The 25,745-nt window shown below is 34.8% G+C and overlaps 1 protein-coding gene across 1 annotated transcript in view; it reads left to right on the top strand.

Moving 5' to 3' along the window:
* The window catches only part of LOC145242802 (uncharacterized), a 26,196-nt gene extending 1,985 nt beyond the window's left edge, over positions 1 to 24,211 (top strand). Inside the window, exon 2 of the mRNA XM_080105933.1 lies at positions 16,659 to 24,211. Coding sequence (XP_079962059.1) covers positions 16,659 to 17,146 — 488 coding nt within the window. The 3' untranslated portion in view covers positions 17,147 to 24,211. The remainder of the gene's footprint in view (positions 1 to 16,658) is intronic.
* Positions 24,212 to 25,745: the final 1,534 nt, after the last annotated feature.

Genomic DNA, 25,745 nt, shown 5'->3' with positions numbered 1-25,745 from the left:
TTAAAAGGGCCTTTGGATATAACTTCAAATCTTAAACAAATCAAGTCTTAACCCCAGGACTAAGTCACTTGACCTGTTAAAACTAACCAAAGTAAAATATTAAGGGAGAGACCCTGTATTGGTGAAGTGTGCAGGGCAGCATTTTCAGAGGTTTAAGACATTTTAAAGTTCACCAGAGAATACACACTCCGTGTTTGGTTGACAAAGATCTACAGGAAGGCAGATATATAAAAGACAAGATCATCAAGTAAGACATTTTGATATGGAACGAGCCCAAAAGAACTATACTCATTGTTGATGCTGCTATCCCCAATGACTATCGCCTTAATAGAGCTGAACAGGAAAAGATAATAAATTACCAGGATCTCAAGAATGGCTTAAAGACGACATGGTCTCTGGAAGAGATAGACCGGTTGTGATAGGAGCAATTGGCTTAGTGAAAAAGAATCTTAATAAGTATCTGGAAACAATCCCTGGAAGACCAAGCTGTAAATACACATTGCAGCCATAAAGGGAACATCTATAAAGAGCCCTTGGATATAAATCCAAATCATAATGAAATCAAGTATTAGCTCCGGGAGGAGTTAGCTCCCTTGATCTCTTTCAAGTAAAATAAATATAACAAAATATTAGGACCTAAAGAAGAATTTAAAAACGACAGTCTTTTAAAGAAATCAACGTTATAGCAGTTGTGATAGGAGCAACTCACCTAATGAGACAAACTCTTAAGAAATACTTGGAAGACCAAACTGGCATGAAATACAGATAGCAGTCATAAAAAGAACAACGTTTATTCATAAAAGAGCCCTTGGATATAAATTCAAATCATTATAAAATTAAGTGTCATTCACAGGATGGATCCCTTGTAAAACTAATTAAAATAAAATAATTAAAAAAGCGAACATACTCACAAATGGATTAAAAAAGGTGTCTAGTCCACAAAAAAATGGTCAATGCAGATTTTGCCAGTCAACAATTGAAAAGTACAGGCCACCTAATGTCTAGATGCCCAATCTTATTGGCAGATGGTCTTAACACTGTCCGCCACAACAAAGTATGTAAATATCTCCATTGGAAGTTCTGTGGAGAGATACAACTTGAGAGAGCGTCAAACAACTAGGAACATGAACCACCACCGATAACATCAAACAGAAAGGTCACAGTCTTATATGGCAGAAGACATAGAGGTGGGCAGATAGATAAAAGACAAGCCCATTAAACCAGATGTTGACATATGGAACAAACCTGAAAGAACTGAACTCATTATAGATGTTACTATCCCACAAAAAAAACTATTGCCTTAATAGAGCTGAATGAGGAAAAGTAAACAAAATATCATGGCCTAAAGAATGATTTAAAAACGTAATGGTCTTTTAAAGAAACCAACATTATGCTAGTTGTGATGAGAGCAACTCACCTAATAACAAATCTTAAGAAATACTTGGAAACAATTCCTGGAGGACCAAACTGGCATGAAACTAAACAGGCACAAAATACAGAGATCAGCCATAAAGGGAACAGCGTCTATTCTTAAAAGATATAAATTTAAATTGTAATGCAATCAAGTGTCTCTTCCAACTTACCAAAGTAAAATAATAAAAAATTGATGATGGAAAGGTTGAGCAATCACAAAGTTTGCCGTTAATGTTATGGGCGTCATACTGGAAAATACTGTGGAGTTATATAATGAACCAGAAACACAAATTGCACTAAAGAAAATAAACTTACCTAGTGTTCAATAGTATTCCGGGCAACGCCGGAATTATTGCTGGTTGTGCACACATGCATATGGAACTGGATGCACACACGTAAATATTGTGGAAATCTTCAAGCCAAGAAATGTCATCAAAAGTCATAACAATTGATAGAAGAATGCAGAAGCTTTGAAATCAACATTCTTCAATTGACAAGCTTTGAAAACAGTGATATTGAAATTTGGCCTTGGACGAATTTAAAAAGGGCCAGTGAAATGCGGCATGGGAAAACAAAATTCCCATCTAAAGTTTTTTTTTGTAAATAAAAACAAATGCCAGCCAAGGAAGAAGTCAGTTAGAAAGAAGGGCACCGAGATGACTAGTTGTCATTTTGTGTCACCACAACATTCCACCACGCACCATCTTTCTCTCTCTCTCTCTCTCTCTCTCCATAGTACATTGAGAAAGAATTGAACAGAAAATAAATTGTCATTCATTTTTATAAACTTATGTCAAGTGTTTTTTGTGAAACTAATTGTCTTAAATACATTCGTCATGAACTTGAAACTCTATTTAACAGATTAAATAGACGACACTGTTAAAAACGAAACAGCATAACAACACTAATAAAAAAATCTTAAGAAATACTTATTTTTTTAATTACATTTTCATCCTAAACAAGGCATATTGCCACTTTGATGTAGGAGCTACTATCAGGAACCTGTAGGGAGTTTGGCAGCAAGATGTCTGTTCACACTACACTTGAACTTCTGCATGTCAGTACAGTTGGGGAAGTAGGAAACCAGAAGAGAATTCCAAAGTCCTGCCGTTCTGGGGAAGAAGCTATTAGAGTAAAAGGCTTTCTTACATCTAGGGATCTCAACTGTGTAGGGATGGGACTTTGCTGCTTGTCGGGTTTGTCGGTGTATTTTCGTCGAGGCGGTACAAGTGCTTGTAGTTCGTCAAAGCATCGACCATTAAAATACTTGTAAAACAGGCAGAGGGATGCAACATTTCGTCAGTGGGACAGGGGCTGAAGTTTAGATGACAATTCGGGACCTATTATGTTAGCAACTCTCTTTTGGACATGCAGTCAGTCACTAATGTGCGGTTTGATATTTTAATTATTTTAAAGCTTACCGCGTGGGGCATTCAAAATTCCTTGAGTGTGATATTTAGATTAAAGTTTTAGTTTCTTTTCACTCTGGTTTTATTATCAATCAGATAAGGTAAAAATCGTTTGTCCTCAGTTAGAGAAGGAAAAAATTATGGATTTCAGAAGCAAGACCACGTCGCTTGTCTGGGTTCTTTTTTTTTACCGGGTTTTCTTCTTTGTAGGAGATTCCAAAAGTTCTTGTCTCGTAAAATAAGGTATTTTCTTTAAGATAATTTCACTCCTTCTAAAATACGTGCAAAACCGAAGTCTCATAGATAGTTTTCATAAGTATGTCTCGTCACATATCCGGATATTCTTGCTGGGGGTTTCTTCTTTGAAGGATGCTCATCAAAATTCAATCTTCAGCGCCGGGCAATGAACCAAAATGTCCAATCTCCATGCCCGCCGAATTTCAAAAGAGAGCGAAATACGTGCTGGGCTCATGACGTCATCACAGAGCTAGCATTTCTTGTTTCTCCAAATTAAAGGGAGTTTCGTACAAACCCAAAATATACGAAACTAAGAATCATAAAGGATACTAAATACAGAAAATCATATAAGAACCAGATAAAAAATAATAAATGTGAACAGGGGGGATGCACCATTATTGGGCCAAAAAAAATTCCAACAGCATTTGCATAGTTTATTAGATGAGAGAAAAGAAACAGTAACTTTTTTAAGACATGACAATAATGCAGTTATCCACATTACAAATACATTTATTATACCTGGCAAAAACTATCCATTCCCTCAGCAGGTCGTATTGTTGCATATTAGCACTACCAGCACATCGCCAAATTACCTGGACAAGAAAATTATTATTATTACTATTATTATCGTGTAGGTGAATTACATTTAGTAATTGTCTGTATTTTTGAGATGAGGTGTTTTCATTGATTGAGATTGTCAGACTGACTTCCTCATCTTGGTTGTTATTGTCACAACGTTTCGGCCGTTTTGCCCTCCGGCCTTCGTCAGGTGTTTTGTATCGAACTGGGGAACCGTTTGTTAGGAGTCTCGAACCCAACCCTTTATTATTATCATGGGGGTACCGTGTTCGGACTCCAGCTAGGCTTTTGGACATAGTTGCTGATTCTCTGTTTTGAATGTTACTTTTTTCACTGCCTTCGTTCAGGATTGAATTCAACACCTTTGGGTAACTGTAAACTTTGATACAACGTCTAGGACCACTCGGCCATATGTCACTAGCAACTATGTCCCAAAGCCTAGCTGGAGTCCGAACACGGTACCCCCGTAATAATAATAAAGGGTTGGGTTTGAGACTCCTAACAAACGGTTCCCCAGTTCGATACAAAACACCTGACGAAGGCCGGAGGGCAAAACGGCCGAAACGTTGTGACGATTAAAACCAAGATGAGGAAGTCAATCCGACAATCTCAATCAGTGAATTACATTTGTTTTAAAGAGAAAAATGCAATTCAAGGAGAAATATGCTTAAATGACGTTTTAAAAATTTCACTTGACTTATATTCTGTAGACAATAACAAAAAGGAATTTTAGATGAATAAAAACAAAAAGGAATGTCAGTTTTCGTAACAAGCGCAAACAATAATTTAAAAATAGATCTGGCTCTAGAGTCTGATGTAGTTTGACATAGAGGTCACTTAAGGTGACGTAGATCTTTGGAGAAAGCTTGAGAAAGACATGTATTAGTTAGTAACGAGTTGGAATACAGCCAAAAAAGTCAGCCGAGAAGTCAGAGAGAGGACACTGCGGAAGTCAGTGAAGTCCAGATAAAAATGTGCAGTCAAAACTTTGTGATCTCCGAAATGTTGACGTGGTGTATGAATAAATGTTATATGAAATATAAATTTGTGTTGTGTCATCTTTGAAGAAACAATTATGTGAATTCGTCCCGGTTATTACTGACATATTAAATATTTCTCGAACTTTTAAATGTTTACAGACTCCGTCTATTATATAGACTATTGTTATTATATACACTCTTCTTCTTCATCAAAGAACATTTGTCTAATTGTACATCAATGGAAAATTGTCTCCTCTCGTTGTTTGAAGCCCTCTCATGTACAGGTATTTGTTATCCCCTCAAAATAATATGTCGACATGTCCACATCATTGTTTCAGTCCAGCGCAAACCAAACATTGTTCATCGTAAAAGTTATATACACCCTGTCTGTTGGTTTATATACACCAACATTTATTCATTGATAAATTGATACCCCGCTATCCAACAGTATCCCAAGCTAGATTCTAGATATCTGTTACGATATACATGTGGTATTACTGCTTTTATATGTTAATAAGGAGAAGCGGAGAAGGATTGACTTGATTTTCAGCAAGTTGCAACCTGTTTCTAAATTGTAAGTTAATATACATCTTTACGTACCATTTTTATAGGCTTATTTTTAAGATAAATTTATATTAACATTTTCTTATTTAACTTATAATCCAAGACAAGACACATTGCCACTTAAACGTAATGGCTACTGTGAATTGGGATTCATAAGCACATCCAAAGTGGGGAGTTGTGCAGCAAGATCCACGTTTCCTTATTTAGATTCCTGCATATTGTTACAGTCGTAGAAACAGAGTAGAAAGGTTTCTGGCATCTGGGGACTTCTAAAATGAAAATTGGTAAATGGATAATTATTAGGTTGGGCCAGCCTTTTCACATTGAAGAGTATATTCTATTAAAGTATGTATCAAATAAACACAGGCATGCAACACTGCAGCGATGCAACAGGGATTGAAGCTTAGTAAACAGTGTGGACCTTATTAAATTACGAGAATTTAAAGATGAACTTATATGAAGAAATGTGGAAGATTTTTCTAGTGCTAATAGTAAACTAGGTACCCTAACAGCCCGTCATCAATTTACCTCTCGATGTGACTTAAATATAAGTCAATATTATCATCATAACATTTGTAGTATTTTAAAGAAGCAATAAATAAACTTTGAATATTATATAAAAAAAAAGCAGTGTACGAAAATAATGAAAAGTCAGGATTAAAACTATGTTTACATTATCGACGCCTTAAAACGTTTCTATGTAATTGCCATTTTTAAGGTGCAGACATACATGTTGTTACGATGTGATGTGTAGCATTAGTAGGCATGAGCCTTATATAAGAAAAAAAAATGGAAAAACACTAAACAAAGAGAGAGAGAGAGAGAAAGAGAGAAAGAAATGTCCGCGAGGACTTATGACAAAAAGAGGGGGGGAGGGAAGAGAGTGACGCACACACAGTCACCAGCTAAAAAGGCTTCTCAGGTTCAAACGACTGCTAGACAACGGGGCCAAGATGAGAAGGGGAGGGAGTAAGATGAATGCTACAGGCTAACCAAAAATGCTGCCCCCCCCCACTTCCCTTTTGCACTGCTGAAGGCGATGTCGATACAAAAATAAAATTCTGAAAGATATAATAAAAAGCCAATACAATGTGGATATTGTTGTGGCAAAGGACATCCACGAGAAGAGTGTACAGTAAAAAAGCCATGCATGATATGCAAAAAAGAAAACGAGACATTTTGCTAATATTTGGCACTACAAGATGGGAGGGGGTAAGCAAATAAAAGAATGATACAGTCACCATGGCACAAAAGCAGGAGAATGCACATGGCGACACAAAATGAAAGTAATGTTAGTGGTTCGAGTAAAGATATATATTTCCACTCGATTCAGCAGTTACCATCAACTACTACAGAGGCAGTTATGCCAAGGTAAAAATTGGCAACAGACAAACAAACATATGTTTATTTGTCTGTTGCCAATGAAGGATGCAAGTCGGGAGGTCACCAATCTATAGGACGTGTTTTCGAATTCATGGCATAATGACCAATTTATAGGATCGATTTTTGGGAAAACGGGACCATTAAAGGTAAATTTAAGGGGTTCGTCAACCCGTAAAGAGGGTTACCAATTTACATCCCATAATAAAGAAATAAAAATAAATTCAGGAAAAGATGACACTCAACAAAAAACACAAAATCACAATATTAACACAAAATATACAACATTTATTTATGTGTTAACTATATTTAATTTCGATTGTTCTAACATAAGTGTTTGCTTGTGTTGAATATTTATAATGAAGGATTTCTTAAATGGGGATTTGTGAGTATGGTATAAGGATTGAAATTACTGATTTTTTATGATAAACGTACCGCATGAGGGCTTAAAGTCCATGTGGCTATTTTTGAGAGAAACAGTCAATAAATCATATAAGTAAATATGAGTGTGTGTTTGTGTCATAAGAACAATAGTTTGAAATATGAATCTTTAAAAAGAGATTTGAGTTCTCACTGAATGTTATCAATTTCCATGATAGGTATTGGTTCGTGTGCATTGTGCGTAAAATCATGTGAGTTTTTTTAAAGTCTTCCGGGGACAGGATTTCTTCAAACACATGTTGCGCTGGTGAAATTGAAGAGAAAAACTCTTACTGTTCTGTGGCATACTTGGCGATGCTGTTTTACATCTATATAGCTGGAATCCAGCGTATAGTAATGAGAAGCAACAAAATGGAGTTTCATTCTATATTAATGAACAAACTTTATTTATTACTTTCGTTACTAGAAGAGAGAAACGGGTTAGTAGGTTGAAGTGTTCTTCTGTAAAGATAGATTTAATATATTGCCGGCTGGTTGAAGGAGAAAATAGTTCAGTTCCGTTTACACGTGTTTATAGCTAGAAGCCGTCGATCCAAAAGAAGTTAAAGGAGAAAGAAAGGCAAAGTCTTCATTGTGTTTACATATGTAGAAGCGTGTGTCTGATTGTAGAGACAAGGCAAAGGGTTAGTGTCTAATAGTAAGAAAGAGTAGGTGTGTGTGTGTGTCAGTGTATGTTCTTTAGCATAACAAAGAATGTTCATTAGGGTACAGAATGTGAAAATAAATGTGAGTTCAAAGAGAGCCATAGCTAGCTTGTTGTACTTACGTTCGGCCGGGGGGGGGGAGCTCCAGGCAAAGTCTACTCCCAGGCAGGTTCAGGATGAAAAAAGGATCGCGAATTTCAGATTTTGCCTTTTATATACTATCACGTGATTGAGAGCTGGCTTGTGATTAGACAAGCCAGGGGGAAATGGACTTCAAATCTTGAATTGTGAGAATTAGCTTCTGCCTGTGATGTAGCGAGTGTTGGCTGCTACAGGCCAATGTGATAACCATGGGCAGCAGTGATGGTTATTAGCGGGACTGCATACTGGACTGTTTAAATTTTAGCTGGTTAATCTTTATATACAAGCTTTCTCGAACATTCCAGCCTGTTTACTGGATTCATATGTGAGGGAGCGTAATATAGTTTTGTGGGAGCCTTTTCTAGTCGCACACAAAAACACGCGTTCACATCTCAAGCTATATTACTTGTCATATACATACGCACACAAACATACGTGTGCACATCCACACACGTACATATGTTCACATTCGCGTATATACACTCACATTCACGTGTATACACACACACACACTAACATACACACATACGCACACAAGGACAACGTCAATTCCCCTTTCAAAGGAAATCCACACATGCGCAAAAGACCACCGGAAACAAGTATAAAAGCAAGAGCAATAAGCAGCATCTTCCTTTTCGGACCAGCTTCCGAGCTGAGAGGTTCGGCTAACCAGCCGCCTCCCTTTTGGGAGGCGCACACGAGCGCGCGTCACATCCCCTGCTACTATGTATGGGGCACGAGCTAACAGACAGTATGTACACTTTATACGTTATCTATCTCCATGGTCTGGATTGACTTTTTCTCATTCTCTCTCTCTATACTACAGTAGACTTTCCTCCTCACCAGCTAACAGCGAGAGACGCACACCACTGGATTGACTTTCTCTCTTTCTCTCTCTACGACAATAGACTTTTCTTCTCACCAGTAAACAGCGAGCGACGCATGCCAAACTAAACACGTGTAGTACCGTTTTCTTTCACTTGTTTCTTCATGAAATAAATCCCAGTTCGTTTAATTCAAGTAAACGCGTTGTTCGTTCCTTCCTCAAATTCATTTTTCCTTTCTCAATGTAATTCATTTTCCCTATTTTGCACCACCACCACAGTTTCTTTTCTTTTATGCATGCGGTAGCTGCATCAGGACGTCATGTTCCTATGCATTTTTTTTTTATATGCGTGGGTGTTTCAAAGTGATGATCTCTGTAAAATATTCCTGTCCTTATTTATTCTGGCTGGACTTAGTAGGTTGCTACATACAGAGAGTCATCAATGCAAAAGACGATAAAGGTTCTATGAACAACCTTTTGTCCAAGGAATTATACAAAAACTTGCGTGGAGTATCACTCAAAGCAATGGCAGACAGTTAATTGCTTTTGATGGAACAACAATTAATAAAGAAGAAACCTGTCGGCTAAAGGGTAAGATACTGCAACAGACTTATTGGTGTAAAATTCCATATTGTAAATTCAAAAGGGCCAATATTGATAAAACTAGAGACATCAGGGGAGTTAGGATTAGGGTTAGTGACCCTAAATTTAGCGGTAAAATCAGTCACTACAACTACAAAAAACATCAGGTACAGAAAAACGATGACCACGCATCACAACTGACTGCAAAACACATTCCAATGGCAAGCTCAAGTTGAAAACAAAAATTAAAATGAAAGTAAAGGATACATATTGTTTGAAATTTTCGAATTTAAATGTGCTGTGCAAAATCCTGATGAGTTAGATATATTTATATCTCGACAGGCTAATAACACTGGCATCCACATTTGTTTGTTTTTGTTTTGGTTTTAAGACATGAACTGCAAGGGCGTTTGTTCACTAAGGTTAAAAGAAGGACACTAAAAGATCATTCTTAGCCCAATTCAAGGACGAGTTTGAATGCAAAACGCGATAAACGATATTTAAAAAATTGTGAATTAATCAATACAAAAATTTTGCAATTCAACAGTCGACAACGACATTATCATGCGTTACATAATTTAATGACAGCATGATTTTTATTTTGCTTTAAATGAAAATAAGATTTTGGTTGCAGTCTATATTAAATATATTCGTTCTGTTATTGTTTAATGTTTTAAGCAAATTGGGTTCATTTTGAATTACAACGTATTTTCGGTTTACCTTTTTATTTTCCATATTTTTTATTATTTCCATAATTATCAACACTATATATATATATATATATATATATATATATATATATATATATATATATATATATATATATAGAGAGAGAGAGAGAGAGAGAAAGATAGAGAGAGAGAGAGAGAGATGCAGCAACTTTTCGTTCGGTGAGGGACAGGTGTGTTTGACACCGAATGATGCAAATAACTAGGATGATTTTACGTTTCGCATTTCCCGTGGAGACAAAGGAGACGAAAAACGTAAGTAAAAGAACGGTTTTAATGTCGAAGAAATTCCCCCAAATCTTTCGAATGTTTCGCTCACGTGTAAGAAACGAAATCAGGTTTAAAGAAACGAAATAAGAAATCATTAAAACCAAAACAAGTATTTATATATGAGTTTTTTTTTTTTTTGACGATTACTATAATTTTATTTACATGGTCTGAATAATAATATTAGGCGCTCCCTGTAAAATATGTAAAAAAAAAAAAAAATGATTTTAAAGCCACTATAATGTTTTTTTTTTTTTTTTTTTTTTTTTTTTTTTCAAGAACCTCAGAATTGACTAAACGACCTAATGGACGTAGTTAAGTCTAGACGTAAGCAATTGTTTTTTTTTTTTTTTTTTTTTTTTTTTTTTGCTCATAAAATTACTCCGCCAAAATGAAACGCGGAGATTTCGCTGGTTTTCTTTTTTTTTTTTTTTTTATAGTTTTTTTTTTTTTTTTTCTTTGGAAAAAACCTTTTTATCAAATGGATGTAATAAGTTAAAATAGGAATACAATTGAAAACTTTAATAACCGGGTTTATTTCTAAATAAATATACAGTGTTTTTTTTGCCCCCCCCCGAAATAAAATCGATATTTTCAACATTTTTGTTAAAAAATGAGATAAATATTTGAAAACTAAAACAATTATAAAATTATTAAAAATAAAAATATTTTAAATTGACAATGATTTATAATGAAATTTTATCATGATTTTCACTATATCCCTGGCTAAATAGTAAATGTCATCATCATCAAAAATTGCATACCGGTTTTAATCCGTCTCCGTTATACGAGGGCTCCTACTTACTTACCTCCACACAAGGGCAGAGTTAGACACAAGGTCGGTTTTTGATGTGGGGAAAATCTAGCCTCCCCAAACTAGTCACTCTGGGTAGGAACAAAAATTAAAATTGTCTCAGTCTAGAAGGATTTCTCCTTTACTGATCGAGGTCAGAAAAGGTGAAGTGAAGTACAAGAACAAACACTACACTTTTTTCGTAGCCAAAAGTAATGTTTCCATATTTTTTGTTCCACTTGAATGGATCAGAGAGGATTACAAATTGCATTGTTACGATGATTGAATTTATGCATTTATGAAATGAAAGTTTCATCTATCTGTTGCAGATATTGATAGTGTGAAACTCTAAGAAAAATAACTATCATGAACATGCGTCAGAAACAGAGATGCGTCGTTGAATTACTGACAAAAGTGCATCGAGAATAGTAGCGACTATATAGAAAAATAAATTCTGGAGCATAACGGTCGCTTGTTTTAATGGTTCAACTCCCGTCTTCATAGCTCTACAACTTTTGAATGAAAATAAATCAAAAGAGTAAGTTTTACTTTTGGAATTTTGTTATGAAATTTTTAAATTCATTTAACACAAAATGCATATAAGATGCTAAAAACTTTTTCTTGCATTTATTTTTTATTTATTTATTTATTTTTTGCAAGTTAGTTAATGCAAATTGTGATAATTTTTCCTGTTCAAAGAAGAGAGGAATAGTTGAAACTGTTTTTATTTTTTTATTTTTGTGAAGGAAAGACAGTGTGAAAACTACAAGGTATGGACTGCAGAGGTTAGGCATTTCAAATAGGGGTACTAACAAACACCACTCGTTCACAATTTTTACTTCATGGACAAATGAGTGTATTCAGGATTCATTTGGATATCCTTTTGAGCAGTGCTCAAAGGTGTACATGCCGGGGGTATTTTCTGCCACAGTAAAACTTATTTCAGCAAGATTCTTCTGACCAAATTGTTGCATAGGTAACAGGCAACATCTGGAAAACATCGGATGTATTGCACATACAAAAATTCAGGATTCAGGCAAAACCAGATGTTAAATCGGATTGCTGAAAATGACCTAAAGAAATGAAAACAATGCGTTGACATATATTTTAACCTGAAATGGCATTTCGACAAAAGACAAACGCATTTTAAAAGAGCACAATGAAACATTTTAATTAAGGAATGTGATTTGATGTTAATATACAACAGAGAAAGAGAGAGAGAGAGAGAGAGAGAGAGACAGGAGTTAGGTGAGTGACACCTTTACTGTTGCCTCACTTGACACCACACCATTAAACTTACATAGCAACCAATCTCTCTATGGGCATATGCTATCAGTTAAACTGTAAATTAACTTGTATTGCTGACTTAACAAGTTGTCCGTCTGATTTAAAAAAAACAACGGCTAAAGAATAGAGTGTGCATATAATTTGGCATCCATTTGATAAAAGTGCAAACAATAAATTAGATGCAGCTATATAACAGAATATGAAACGTGTAAGTCAGCTGCCCTTCTCATTTTCTACACATGATTAACAAAATGAAAACAAACCAAACACTGAACGAAGAATGTGTGAACTTGCAGGGAGATGGACACATGCTAGGCTGCAGTCAGGAGTCTGCTGGAAGTAACAATGGTTCAGCGTATCCTCATTCTGTCCCTTAGAGCTTTGCTGTAATTTTTCTCTGTAATATGGTATTGTTGGACAGGAGTAAATTAGGTTAACTCCTATATCTTTGAAATACACAATCACAGCGATACCACTTCTGTCTTGCAGGTGGAGTTATTTTAATGCCAACATACTAAAAAGTTGTATCACTCATCACAGGAAATGTAGCATATTAGGTCCTGGCTCCCTGGCGGTGTACCTCAAGTAGGGCACAACCAGATGTTGCCATTTCTTTCCTAATATGAGCGCAAAGGTTTTGAGTCTATGCTGCTGCCTGGAGCAACAGGCAAAGAAGGATCAGCATAATCAGTCTTATACTCATTGGAGCCGTCGCATGGTCGAGAAATCTCCATTATATGTTTTATAGAATGTATCTTCATGCGACAAACTTCATTTTTTACACCAGCTGTTCTCACCACTTCATCTTGTCCCAGGAACATGCAAAACGTTTATGGCTTTAAATGTCAATTAATGAGAACTACATTATCCTTTTGAATGTTTCTCTGGAATGGAATCTGTTATCCTCCAGGAAACCTTCCTCAAAGATAAGAACATACTCATTGTATCAAACTTCCTGAAACGTTAAGAACCATTGGTTCTAAAGTTCTCTTGTCTTAATCCCTCTTTGCCGACTGGGAAGGACCAAGGAAGAAATGTCATTTGAAGTAATAATCCAGGATCTTACAAACATATTAAGCATAATAACTGTCAGTTGCCTTTCAGAGAACTCCTGGTAAGTGAGGGTTCGGTTATGCACCTTACTCCTGCCAATAATCATTTGGAAGCACAATTTTAATGACTTCATTTTATATTCCCAAGCTCCCGTAAAACCAATGTGAAAGCAGTAGAATTTATTCCCACAATTTTATAAGATTACAATTTAACTTGGTTTTTATGAAGGAGACTAAAGCGAGTAAACAATTTTTCGTTGCTCAAACAAGTTTTATTGCATTTTCGTTGAGAATTGACTCTAGAACACTATTAGTGAATCTCCCTACGAAAAAAAGGACAATTTAAATTAAATTGAGAATCCCCTTGATATGTACTACCTTTTACAGTAAAGCAAGTGAACAGCAACAAGTACATCTTGCCATGTTTAATTGCTTAAGCCAAAAATGTCCTGTGAAATTGCATCCCATATTCCTATGAGGTACATCGAATTCGATACAAGGGGTTAGTAGGCTGATTATGTTATCTGGCAGCACATATCTATGGTTGTATTTCTCACATTTGAAACATGTCAAGGCATACTTGACTGCTTACCTTCTCTTAGGGACCCAGTAGTGAAAACACTTCAACTCAGCCGAGGTGGGAACACTTATTATATTAAGTGAGTAAACACTGAGAATCCTTGTAAGGAGATTATTGAAGGATACTTAACCACATAACCACAGTGAAATTTTCTGAAAAGCTGGTGATTTTCTAGCACTAATCATCAAGGCAATACAAGTTCTACACTGGCCACAGAAAGTCACCATCACACAACCAATATAAACTATGACACTAAATCTCAGAAACTTTTTATCTGATAATCTTCTCATGATTAGGTCTGACGGATTCTGAGTGGTGGAGACACCTGAATGTTGGTTTGATGCTATACCTGGTATTCAATACAAGGCTCATTTGCAAAATATTCTTGGTTCTTGGTTCACTATCTTGCAAAAATACTTTTGCTTATAATAGTTTGTTGCTAAATTAATGATAGTATTAATCGAGTGATCGTTGCCATACACAATCATGAAAGGGGTGGGGGTGGATGCCTTTGCATCCATCTTAGATGCTTATCGAACATGGATTTTACAGATGTTGGATGTCGGTCATTTTGTTTCATGTGATACTACATACAAGGCCAATTTAAGTCGTTTATTACTGAAAATAAAGCTTTTATCTTCAGTTATACACTGTTTAAGTTGGTTTTGTATTCACAACATCCAACTAAATCTGGATAGCATAACTTGGATATTAGTTGAGTACCAAGATAAATTTGATATCTATTTTATCTTACAGCACTATATATGCATACCTACATAAATCTTTGGTATATTAAAAAAATTCTGCTTAGAATACATATTTTAAGGTGATCATTCAACATCAACAAATATTTTTATTGAAAAAAAACAAAAACAAAAGGGTTAGTACTTTATAAAAATTATCTAGAATAATGGCGTCATCTATTGAGTGATGTGTTTCTAACTATTTTACTAGAGAGAAACGATATGTCATTCGAACACAGTAAAATACAAACATCTCATTTGATTATTGAGTAAAGCAATGCAAATTTCAATACTGTAAATATATAAATTCAACAATCTTTGAAAATTCAGTTCGTTTATTGGATGAAATTTTGTTTGCATTGATTTAACTTAAAAGTATAAAGGGGTCATTAAGAGATACTCAATCTGTTTTATTCAATGTTCAGATTGGATAAAGGAATTTTAGTCTGTTTTTAACAATTTCTGAACACTAAATAATGCTATAAAATATTTTATTAAATTATTAAAATCTTTTTTTCTGATATTTTTTGTGTAACAAACTTCTTTAAAAAAAGACTTGTTGTTGTTTGTTCTCTTCATTTTGCTAGTAGTAACCGTAAATTATATTGGATGTATCCTTTTCTGTATCCATGTGGAGTAACCCATTAGAGTTAATAGCAAAATAAAGAAAAAATATTCTTAAAAAGAAGTCTTCTATGAAAAAGGTGTTATACACCGAAACTTAAAAAAAAAAAATGATTTAAATAATTTAAAAACATTTCGTAACATTTTTTCTAATGTTTTCAATGATGTGATCAGATTCTATTTGAAATTTTGTTTGTTTTTTGTATGATTAGAATAGATATTTAACAATATTTTTACGAAATTCTTTAAAAAATGTTGTTTTTTTTTAATTTGCAGATATTCACAATTGTAACGGATAAAAATGAATTCAGCTATTGGTTATAAAAAATGCAGAATATTTTGCAATAATCTTCAAAGAATAATGCAGTGACCATTGACCTGAAACATTACTCTTGTGAAGTTTACTGTTTGATTTGACAAAGTTTCAAAAGAAACGAATTATTAAATTATTCACAAATGAGAAAATAATTCTGATTAGTGACAAAACATATTCCTATCAGGTATTAGTATTTTTTTTCTAATAATTACAACAGAAATACTTTGCAACATACAGTAAAGGAGATGTTACTTTTGCTAAATTTATATTTCAGAATTTTGTATGAAACTGATTAAATATATAAAAGAAATAGAAAGCAGGTCTATATAAAAATCTTACAGCAAGATAAATGTTAAAACTTACAATATTTAAATAATTCATCATACAAAAGTTAAGAAATCGCATTTTATTAAGAAACTTTATATTTAAAAAAACGCATATTTATTAGACTTGCAGAATACAGATGTGATGGGATTGCAGTTAGTACAATAAAACATGGCAAGAAATTGATAAATAATTCAACATTCCTCTTTGAATTACTCAGTTGAACTTGTGTTTATATGCACTACGCATTTGTAAAGTGTGTAGTTAAAATTTTTGGAGAAATCCTAATTGAAAATGTACCAATCTATTTAAAGTTAAAAATATAGAGTCCTGATACCTGCATTATAGATTAGATTTGTTTCATAAACGTTTGTCCACTTATATATGGCCAAATAATTTTTTCATAATTCTGTATCATAATTTATATCAATCTATTCATGTACAAACCAGATGATCCTATTGCTAGCATTGGCTTCCCCATTTTTCTTGTTATAACTCTTTCTAAAAAGCAATTGGGTACTTAGGGGGCAGCATAGTTACGTTGCTTATATCTTAAGTGAAAGTTTATTTTGGGGAATGAACTGGATTCAAACCTAGGTTGTCAGTCAACGTCGCTAAGCACTAAATCACAATCATCTCCCACATAAATCCATTGAAAATATAGAGTATGTATAGATTTATATTCGCTTTAAAAACGTTTGTCCACTTATGTAGAACAAAATAATTTATTGACAATTGTGGATGTAATTTTTGGATTGTTCAAGCATGCAAAAACGTGTGGATAAGAAAACCTTTTCTTGTGAAATATGCGGGCAGATTTTTTCAGAAAAGTCAAACTTGAAAAAACACCAAAGAACACACACTGGAGAGAAACCATACTCATGCGGCGTTTGTGGTTCATCGTTTTCACAGAACATTACATTGAAAACGCATATGCGAACGCACACAGGTGAGCGTCCATATGCGTGTCAATTGTGTGAGTCTTCTTTTGCTGAGAGTAACGCGTTAAAGCAACACATACGAGTACACACCGGAGAGAAACCATATTCATGTAAAGTGTGTGACTCGTCGTTTTCACAAAGTACTTACTTGAAGATCCACATGCGAAAACACACCGGCGAGAAGCCATACGTTTGTGACGCGTGCGGATTACCGTTTTCAGTCCGAGGAAATTTGAAAAGGCACATGTTGCGGACACACACGGGAAAGAGTCCGAATAGCAATCGCTATTTATAGCATCACTATAGTCGATGAGAGATGTAAGTGATCAACAGGATTTGTAGCATTAAGTTGGAACTGCATGTATCTATACATACCTCCATGGAATTTTATCTGCGGAGATGTCTCAATGATAGTATATATAGAGATATATATACGAGATAAAAGCTCATCAGAATTCCAAAAGACAAATAATTCAAATAGTTTACAATTTTCCATGAATATTTTGGTGAGAGACTACGTTTTTATACAAGGATATCAAGAGAATTAGAGTTTGAAAGCGTATATGTGATTAGCGTTTTGAAAAGACCCATGCTGTGGAAGGGAGTGATCAACAGAATGTGTAGCGTTGAATAGAAGCTGCATTCATCGATACATAGAATTTTATCTGCAGGGATATCTCTGATAAAAGAACGAGAAAAAAACAAGATAAAAGATACAAGAAAAAAGCTTGTCAGTCTCTATTTAGAGAATTGGTATTCTGTTGAAGTGTGCAGTTCTGTCGTTCTCAGAGAATTCAGATTTGAAGATCAACCTGAAATCCTACTGCAGCGAAAGCCTACTTTTGTTAAGAGTGTTGATCATGTTTTTAACTGGATTTACAACATTAAAGTATTATTTGGTTTTGCAAAGTTTGTGGAAGAGAATATTTGAAAATAAAACAAAAATTCACCTGATGAGTGAATTATTCTGATTTAATTTAATGTCAGTCTTTATAAGATCGTTCCAAAGGTGTTGATTAAGGGTTATTAATGTATTTTCCAGCAATATAAGTGCGTAAATGGCCGCATTTAAACTTGGTAGAGGCCTTTTCAGAGTTTGCTAAGATATAGAAGGACGAATCGCTTGCAGTCGTCATGTTTAAAATTCTTATTCTGCCAAAGTGTGTGGAGTATCATTTTCAGAGACTCCAGATTTGAAAAAAAATCTATCTAAAAACTTACTGCAGCGAAATCTTACTCTTTGTATCGGGATCATCTTTTTGACTGAATTTACAACATAGCATCAAGAATCACTTGATTTTGCAAGGTTTGTTTAATAATAAAATTGAGCTTATTCTGGGTCAATTTTAAAATAAGTATTTTCATATAATTCTCGAACTTTAATACGTATTTTAATTATTCAGGCAACTTTTCTCATCTAGGGTGTTATTTTCACAACGTTTCAGTTCATATAACCTCCAAACTTTTTTCAGATGTATTTTGGCATACTCGGGAATCTTTGTGTCAAATTCGGGGTACTTGCACAGAATTTCAAATGGAACCCTCTATTTAAACTGCAAGGACCTGTGGCGTAACGAATAAAGTATTTGGTAAAATTCTGTTGTAAGTTACATTTTTCTAGAAATTATTGATTTGAACTTCAGTGTGGGAGATATTCAAAATAAAACTGCAAATTACTTAAGACTTATTTGCGGTCATGACTGATAATAAAGAAGCATGCTTCATTAAATAAAGGGCTCCATTCAGAATTCCATGCGAATTCCCGAGTCTGACAGGAAGATTCCTGAGTTCCAGAAAATGATTTCCAAGTTCCACAAGATACACCTGAAAAAGGTTGGAGGTTACATCGATCCAAAACGTTTTGAAAATAACACGCAAGATAAGAATAGTAGTTTGAATAATCCAAATAATACGAATTATCAATTTGTTTATTTGACTTTTGCAAGTCATATACAATCATCGATTCGATAAAAAAACTTATTATTGCAACTAGTGTTCCGACCACTATAAAATATGTATTGTTTGAAAGCATACATGTGGAGATAAGTGAACAAATATCCAATGAATCCTGAAAAGTCGCACTTCATACTTTTAGAAACATTACGAAAATACATTTGCTGTTGTTGTTGATGCATGTAGAATCATTGATCATATTCCTTTTCCCGCAAAGAACAACAGGGCCTAAAAAAGCTGATGAAAGAAAGACAACGCTAATTGTATGTGGAATTTTTTTCTTTTCATTAAAAACTTGAAATGCAAAGAAAAAATGTATTGTTTAAAATTTCTTTATTCTTTTAAGAAAACCAATTTATTGCTTATTATAAAAATTTTAATAAACTGTTGCATATCTTACCACAAATTGACATACAACGTTTCTACATAATCAAGGTATATTATTCTATGCAATCTTTTATGTTCATAGACGACTTCGCTGTGGTTGCACTTTTCAGTTCTTCCTAATTTCCATACTATAGATACAAACACAATTGCCATTTTTACATTTGTGCATATATATATATATATATATATATAAGAACATTGACTGTATCTCTAGGAGTTCGTTTCCTATGAACTCTAAAATGGCTGGGCCGATTTTTTTAATGAAATTTCACACGTAAGTACTTTATGTTCTAAGGTTTTGTATAAGAATCTTTTTGATAACTATTGATGATCGATAGTTGAAATAATCCGATGAAAGACAGAACAAGCATTTTTGATTAAAGTAAACACCACAAGTGCACTTGAGTAATTTTCTTACCGCACAAGTCAAAAGACTCGACATAAAAATCAACGGTATGTATAGATATGTATGTATATATATATGTATGTATACATATGTGTATATGTATGTATACATAGATGTATATGTATACATATATGTATATATATATGTGCATATATATACATATATGTATAATTTCCCTAGATCAGTTCATAATTAAAGGATACTCTAACTTGACATCTAAATCTGACCCCCAAGATCGCCATGGGCATGGAATATGTGCCTACATTAAAGATGGCTTTCCGTGTGGTAGGAATATCTACAGAGGAGACCCTAATTTACCTTATATGTGCTTCCGGGTTGCACTTGCTTACAGCACCACATTTATATTGCCCTCTATCATCCCCACAACAGCGGGGTTACTATCTTTAAGATTATATCTGAGAAAATTGACCACATCCTGTCTGCTCATCCTTCGGATAACATTCACATTTGCGGTGACTTCAATGTCCATAATGTGAAATGGCTGACCCACTCAAATAAGACAGATGACGAGGGGAGGTTCTGTCATGATTTTACCATTGCCTATGGCCTCACTCAGATTGTTCACGAAACCACCCGTGTGCCCGATACTACCGGTCAGTATGCAAGCCTTCTAGACCTTTTTCTCACAAGTTCCCCTGAGCTATGTTCATGTTCCATTCTATCTCCCCTGGGATCCTCTGACCACTCCGTTGTATCAGTTTAGATAAAAAGGAAATGTAATAAGTCTTCAGACGTACCTCACCACTGTACTGTATTCGATACTCTATGCTTGACTGGGATAGTTTCCGTACATTTTTATCTGATCTACCTCTGCATTCCATGTTTAAAATAATGTGTCCTCTATAGTGTCGGACCTGACCGAATGGTTAATTTTAGGCATAGACCGATTCATACCATCCCAAAAATTTCAACAAAACCTTAACAGCCAGCCATGGTTCTCCTCAGAATGTGCTGCTGCCATCGTGCACAGAAATCACTTTTTCCATAGCTACCAACATAATATAGATGCACTGAGACTAAAGCTGCTTTAAGCACTGCCAGCAACCACTGTAAAAGAGTAATAAAAAATGCAAGAGAGCTATATGCTCAGTCCGTTAAATCCAAAGTAGCTGAGCAGCGGCTTAGTTCCCACCAGTTTTGGCAAATTGCAAACAGGATTCTGAACAGAAGCGTGCGTTCTATCCCAACTATCATCAATGGATCTGAGGTCATCTCGTCAGCATCAGACAAGGCCAAACTATTTGCCAAGAACTTTGCAGCTAATTCTACCCGATGCAATGAAGGCCATCAACTCCCCATATTTCAACCTATAAAAGACAACACGCTTTGCAACATACAAATATCTGTGCATGAGGTCGCCAAGCTAATCAAGAACCTTGATTATAGTAAAGCAAGTGGCCCAGACGGCATTCCAATTATAGTGTTGAAAAAGCTTCAACCAGAACTTGCCCCCATACTTAAAAGACTGTTTAAGCGTTGCCTTAAGGAGAAGTGCTTACCTACACCCTGGAAAACCTCATCAATATGCCCTGTATTTAAAAATTCTGGTGCTAAGTCATCTCTCTCTCTCTCTCTTAGTAAAGACTAATAAGTCTCCTGTGTGTCATGAGTAAGCTGCTGGAATCCATATTAAATAGAGAAGTAGTCAACCACCTCAGCAGAAATAACATTAGTGCCATGCAATATGGTTTCCATTCTGCTAGATCTACAGCAGATGTGCTAACAGTTATATCTCGTAAGATTAGTGAATCTCTTGACAAAGGCTTCCTTTCTAAGGCAATTGCTCTTGACATATCAAAGACCTTTGATAAAGTATGCCATAAGGGCCTACTTCACAAGATTTCAAGCTACGGTATAACTGGAAATGTTTTCTCAATTATTAAATCGTTTCTCTCTGATAGGCTCATAAGAATAATGGTTGATGGGCAGAAATCAGAGGCCCACAGTATTAATGCTGGAGTCCCTCAGGGGTCCATCCTGGGCCCAACTCTCTTCCTGATCTACATCAATGATCTCCCAAAACACATACGTAAATCATTTGTTGACATCTATGCTGATGATATGACCATATATGGCAAAACATCAAAGGCTGTAAATGTTCTCTCTGATACTCTCTCCTCTGATCTTGAGCGCGTGGTACAGTGAGGGAAGAGGTGGCTGGTTACTTTTAATGCATCTAAAACCAAGCGCCTATCTTTACATCATCAACCCTCTGATTCCCATCTGGCATCAATTGAAATGGATGGCTCTCGTCTTAGGGAGGCTCCATGTTTTGACAAGCTTCTGGGTTTGACCTTTACTCCTGATCTGAAATGGAACACATACATCAAGCCTGTTGCCTAGGTCGCTGGAAAAATGGTGGGATCCTTCTACCACTCCAGAAGATATCTCACTACTGATGCAATTCTCTATCTGTATAAAAGCCAAGTACGTCCAAGGATGGAGTACTGCTGCCACATCTTGGCAGGAGCTGCAAAAAACAGCCTATCCTGCCTTGATAGAGTACAAAATAGACTTCATGGCTTAGTGGGGGATGCCCTTTTCTTTTCCCTGCAACCTCGTTCCCACAGAAGAGACGTTGCAAGCCTGTCTTTGATTGATCGTCATTTCCATGGCAAGTATTCGTCCGAGCTCCAGTCTCTGGTCTCCCCTTGCCAATCTTTCACGAAAAACACCCGTCTAGCTGAAACCAATTCAGTAATTTTCCCCACTCTTTATCTGTGCCTAAATCAAAATGTAGATTCCATGAACAAAGCTTCTTTCTTAGAAGTGCACACCTGTAGAACTCTCTTCTGTTTCCCACCTGAATACAACTTGGATGTCTTCAAGTCCAACATAAACAAATTCCTGATGTAGAACTCTCTTCTGTTTCCCACCTGAATACAACTTGGATGTCTTCAAGTCCAAAACATAAACAAATTCCTGATGTAGAACTCTTTTCTGTTTCCCACCTGAATACAACTTAGATGTCTTCAAGTCCAACATAAACAAATTTCTGATGAATCGCCCCATTAAGTAAGACACTTTATCAAATCTCCAATACTAATGATTACTACGATACTATCCCATTGATACACGCAATAACCCCTATCGTCGAATGGCTTCCGGACTTTGATAACTAGTGACCTCCATGTAAAAAAATATATATATAAATATATATATATATATGTATATATAAATGTATATATGTATATGTATATATAAATGTATATATGTATAAATATGTATATATAACTGTATATATGTATAAATATGTATATATAAATATATATATGTATAAATATGTATATATATATATATGTGTGTGTGTGTGTGTGTGTATGTATATATATATTGATGTATGTATGTATACGTATATGTACAGGGTGATCCCTAGAAAAGCAGGACATTTGAAAGTCAGCTTAGATCATGAATAAAATGCGTGATTGCTATTTTTTTATTGGTGCCGTATGAGTGTTGTAAAAATAAATCGTTGTTTGACGCTGCAGTGAAGTGCACGGACGACGTTTTGAGTATCTATGAGTATAATATAACATTTGTCTTTGAAAAACTGTAAAATTATTCTTTGTAAAAATAAATCGTTGTTTGACAAATTTCTCGCTTTTCTGGCAACAACCCTGTATATAGTATGTATTTATATATGTATATACATGTATGTATTGTTACAAACGGCGACCTCGATTTTTTTTTTCGTTATTTGCTAGCGATAGGAAAAACATTTGATTGTATGTTCGAACTGAGTGAGAATCCACTAATACTTATCCCTTAAAAACCCCAATATTAATATCAGTCTGAAGGAATTCTCTTCCACTGAGTGAGGACAGAAAAGGTGACGTATAACAGCAAAACCACCGTGATCCAATCTCGGAAACCAAAGACTCAACCAGCTAGAAATATTTCATCAGTTACGGAAAAAGGAAAAAAAAAAAAACGATTTCGTCAATTCTATTTTTAAATTGAGATGTGAAACAAAGAAAGAAAAAGCAAGAGGCAAAAATCCCTTACCTCACTCATTCTGACTAGAGTCCAGGCTCATTCTTCTCTCTCATTCGTAAGTGTTATGATGCATTTTAAAATGGAAACACTGAAAAAAAATATCCCGACCAAATTGAGTTGAAACGCTTAGCTACCTGTTTCCCGAGGCGGGAAATATCCTAATTAACACTGCGGAAAATCTATTTTGGAAAATCGAAAACGAATGCTGACAGACATGATATGGAAAGGGGATGAAAAACGTATTGAAAAACTGTGAATTTGTTATTTAGAACTTTCTTCCCTCACAAGAGAACCCTCTCGGACTAAATGTGTCGCTCATAAATTGTGAAAATAAAAAGGACAAAACAACAAAAAAAAAGAAGACAGAAAAGAAGAATTGTGAGTGTAATTTGTTTCTCTTTCTGTCAAACTGAAGATTGGATTTTTCCTCGTGGTCGTGTGGAGTCTAATTACGCTGTTAATCCCTTTTCTTTCTTTTTCAGGATTTTCGCTTAGTTTACATGTTTAGAAATATTCCACAAAACCCCATAAATTTTGAATATATTTTTTCTTGTAAAATTTTGCCTTCTCTATCTTTAATAAATTTATTTTATATTATTTAGAAGTGTTTGTCTCGTTCTTTCTCGCAATTTTGTATATATATACATATATGTATATATACATTTATATGTATGTAATTATGTATATATATGTATATATATAATTATATATATGTATATATATTTACATATATGTATTTATATATGTATATATGTAAATATAGTTGTATATTTATATATGTATATATATGCGTGTGTATATATGTATATATAATATATATATACGTATATGTGTGTGTGTATTTATGTATGTGTGCATATATATATAACTACTTCATTTATTCACATAAAATTAATATACGAAAGTATAGATTTATGCGTAAACTTTAAGTATTTACTTCAAAAGTGCTCAATACGTAGGTAGAGCTAGTTAGTAATTTATAAAATATATATGGCGATTAAGCTACACTGAATATTCGGCGTTTCATCCACTATAGGATTCGTCAGGCTTATGCGCGAATTCTGTGGTTGTTTCTCGTTTTTATATATGTTGAGGGTTTTAGTTAGCCAATCAGCTTTCTAGTATCCACCACGCCCCTTCCTATCAGCCAACGGGCATGCATTTTATCGAACAAAGGATCTGTTTTAGAACTAGGTTAGTGGTTTAAGGCAGACGATTTTCCTCCTTTCTTTTTTTTATATAAATATACATATGTGTACACACATACATGCACACACACACACACACACACACACACACACACACACATATATATATATATATATATATATATATGTGTGTGTGTGTGTGTGTGTGTGTGTGTGTGATCGTTTATGTATGTTCATGTTTATTTAATTTATTTATTTGTTTGTTTTCTAACCTTAACGACTCAAAGAAATTGATGACTGAACTGCCGCTTTTTTATTTCTTGAGACTATTGAATCAAAAGATCCAATCTCAGAAATACATTAAACAGTTTTATTTAATGATTCGAGAAAAGCAACTATGAAAACAGCAGCAGCAATCAAACTGGCCTTTTCAGAACAACAACCACGACATACTACAAACTACTAATGCGACCAAATCATCCATTTTAGTGCAATTTTTTAACCAAGCTCCAATGCGATCAAACCTCTACTTTTTGCTGCTATCTGCTTCTATAAATATCCAACATACCACAGCCTGCATGCTTCCAGCACCTCCTGCTTCAGCTTTTTTCTGTAGCTTCTTCGAGCAACTCATGCTTATTGTTCCAGCAATTCATCAATTGTCTGTTAATATCATGCCTTTTCTGTGTCCCTACACGTTTTGCACTTGCCTGTTTCTGTAGACCCAGCCCTTGGCCATGTCGATACAGATCTATTGAAGAGACATCATTACAACTCAGGGAGGTCCACATCAAACGTCGTGTGAAATCTTTCCATGCTTACCACATTCCAGAAACGTGCATTCTGTTGATTACACCTTTTTCTGGGTGTTTCAAGATTTCTGGGGCGATATTCCGATTCGTATCCAGTTTTTCTACTTCCCAAAACGTCGCCAAACCTATCCTTACCCCAGAAAAGTCACTAAACATATACTGTTCCAATGA

The sequence above is a fragment of the Euprymna scolopes genome, chromosome 21 (assembly GCF_053919585.1).
Source record: "Euprymna scolopes isolate OS-2025 chromosome 21, ASM5391958v1, whole genome shotgun sequence".
In the NCBI taxonomy this organism is placed as follows: Eukaryota; Metazoa; Mollusca; class Cephalopoda; order Sepiida; family Sepiolidae; genus Euprymna; species Euprymna scolopes.
This window is presented reverse-complemented; position numbering and strand designations above follow the sequence as displayed.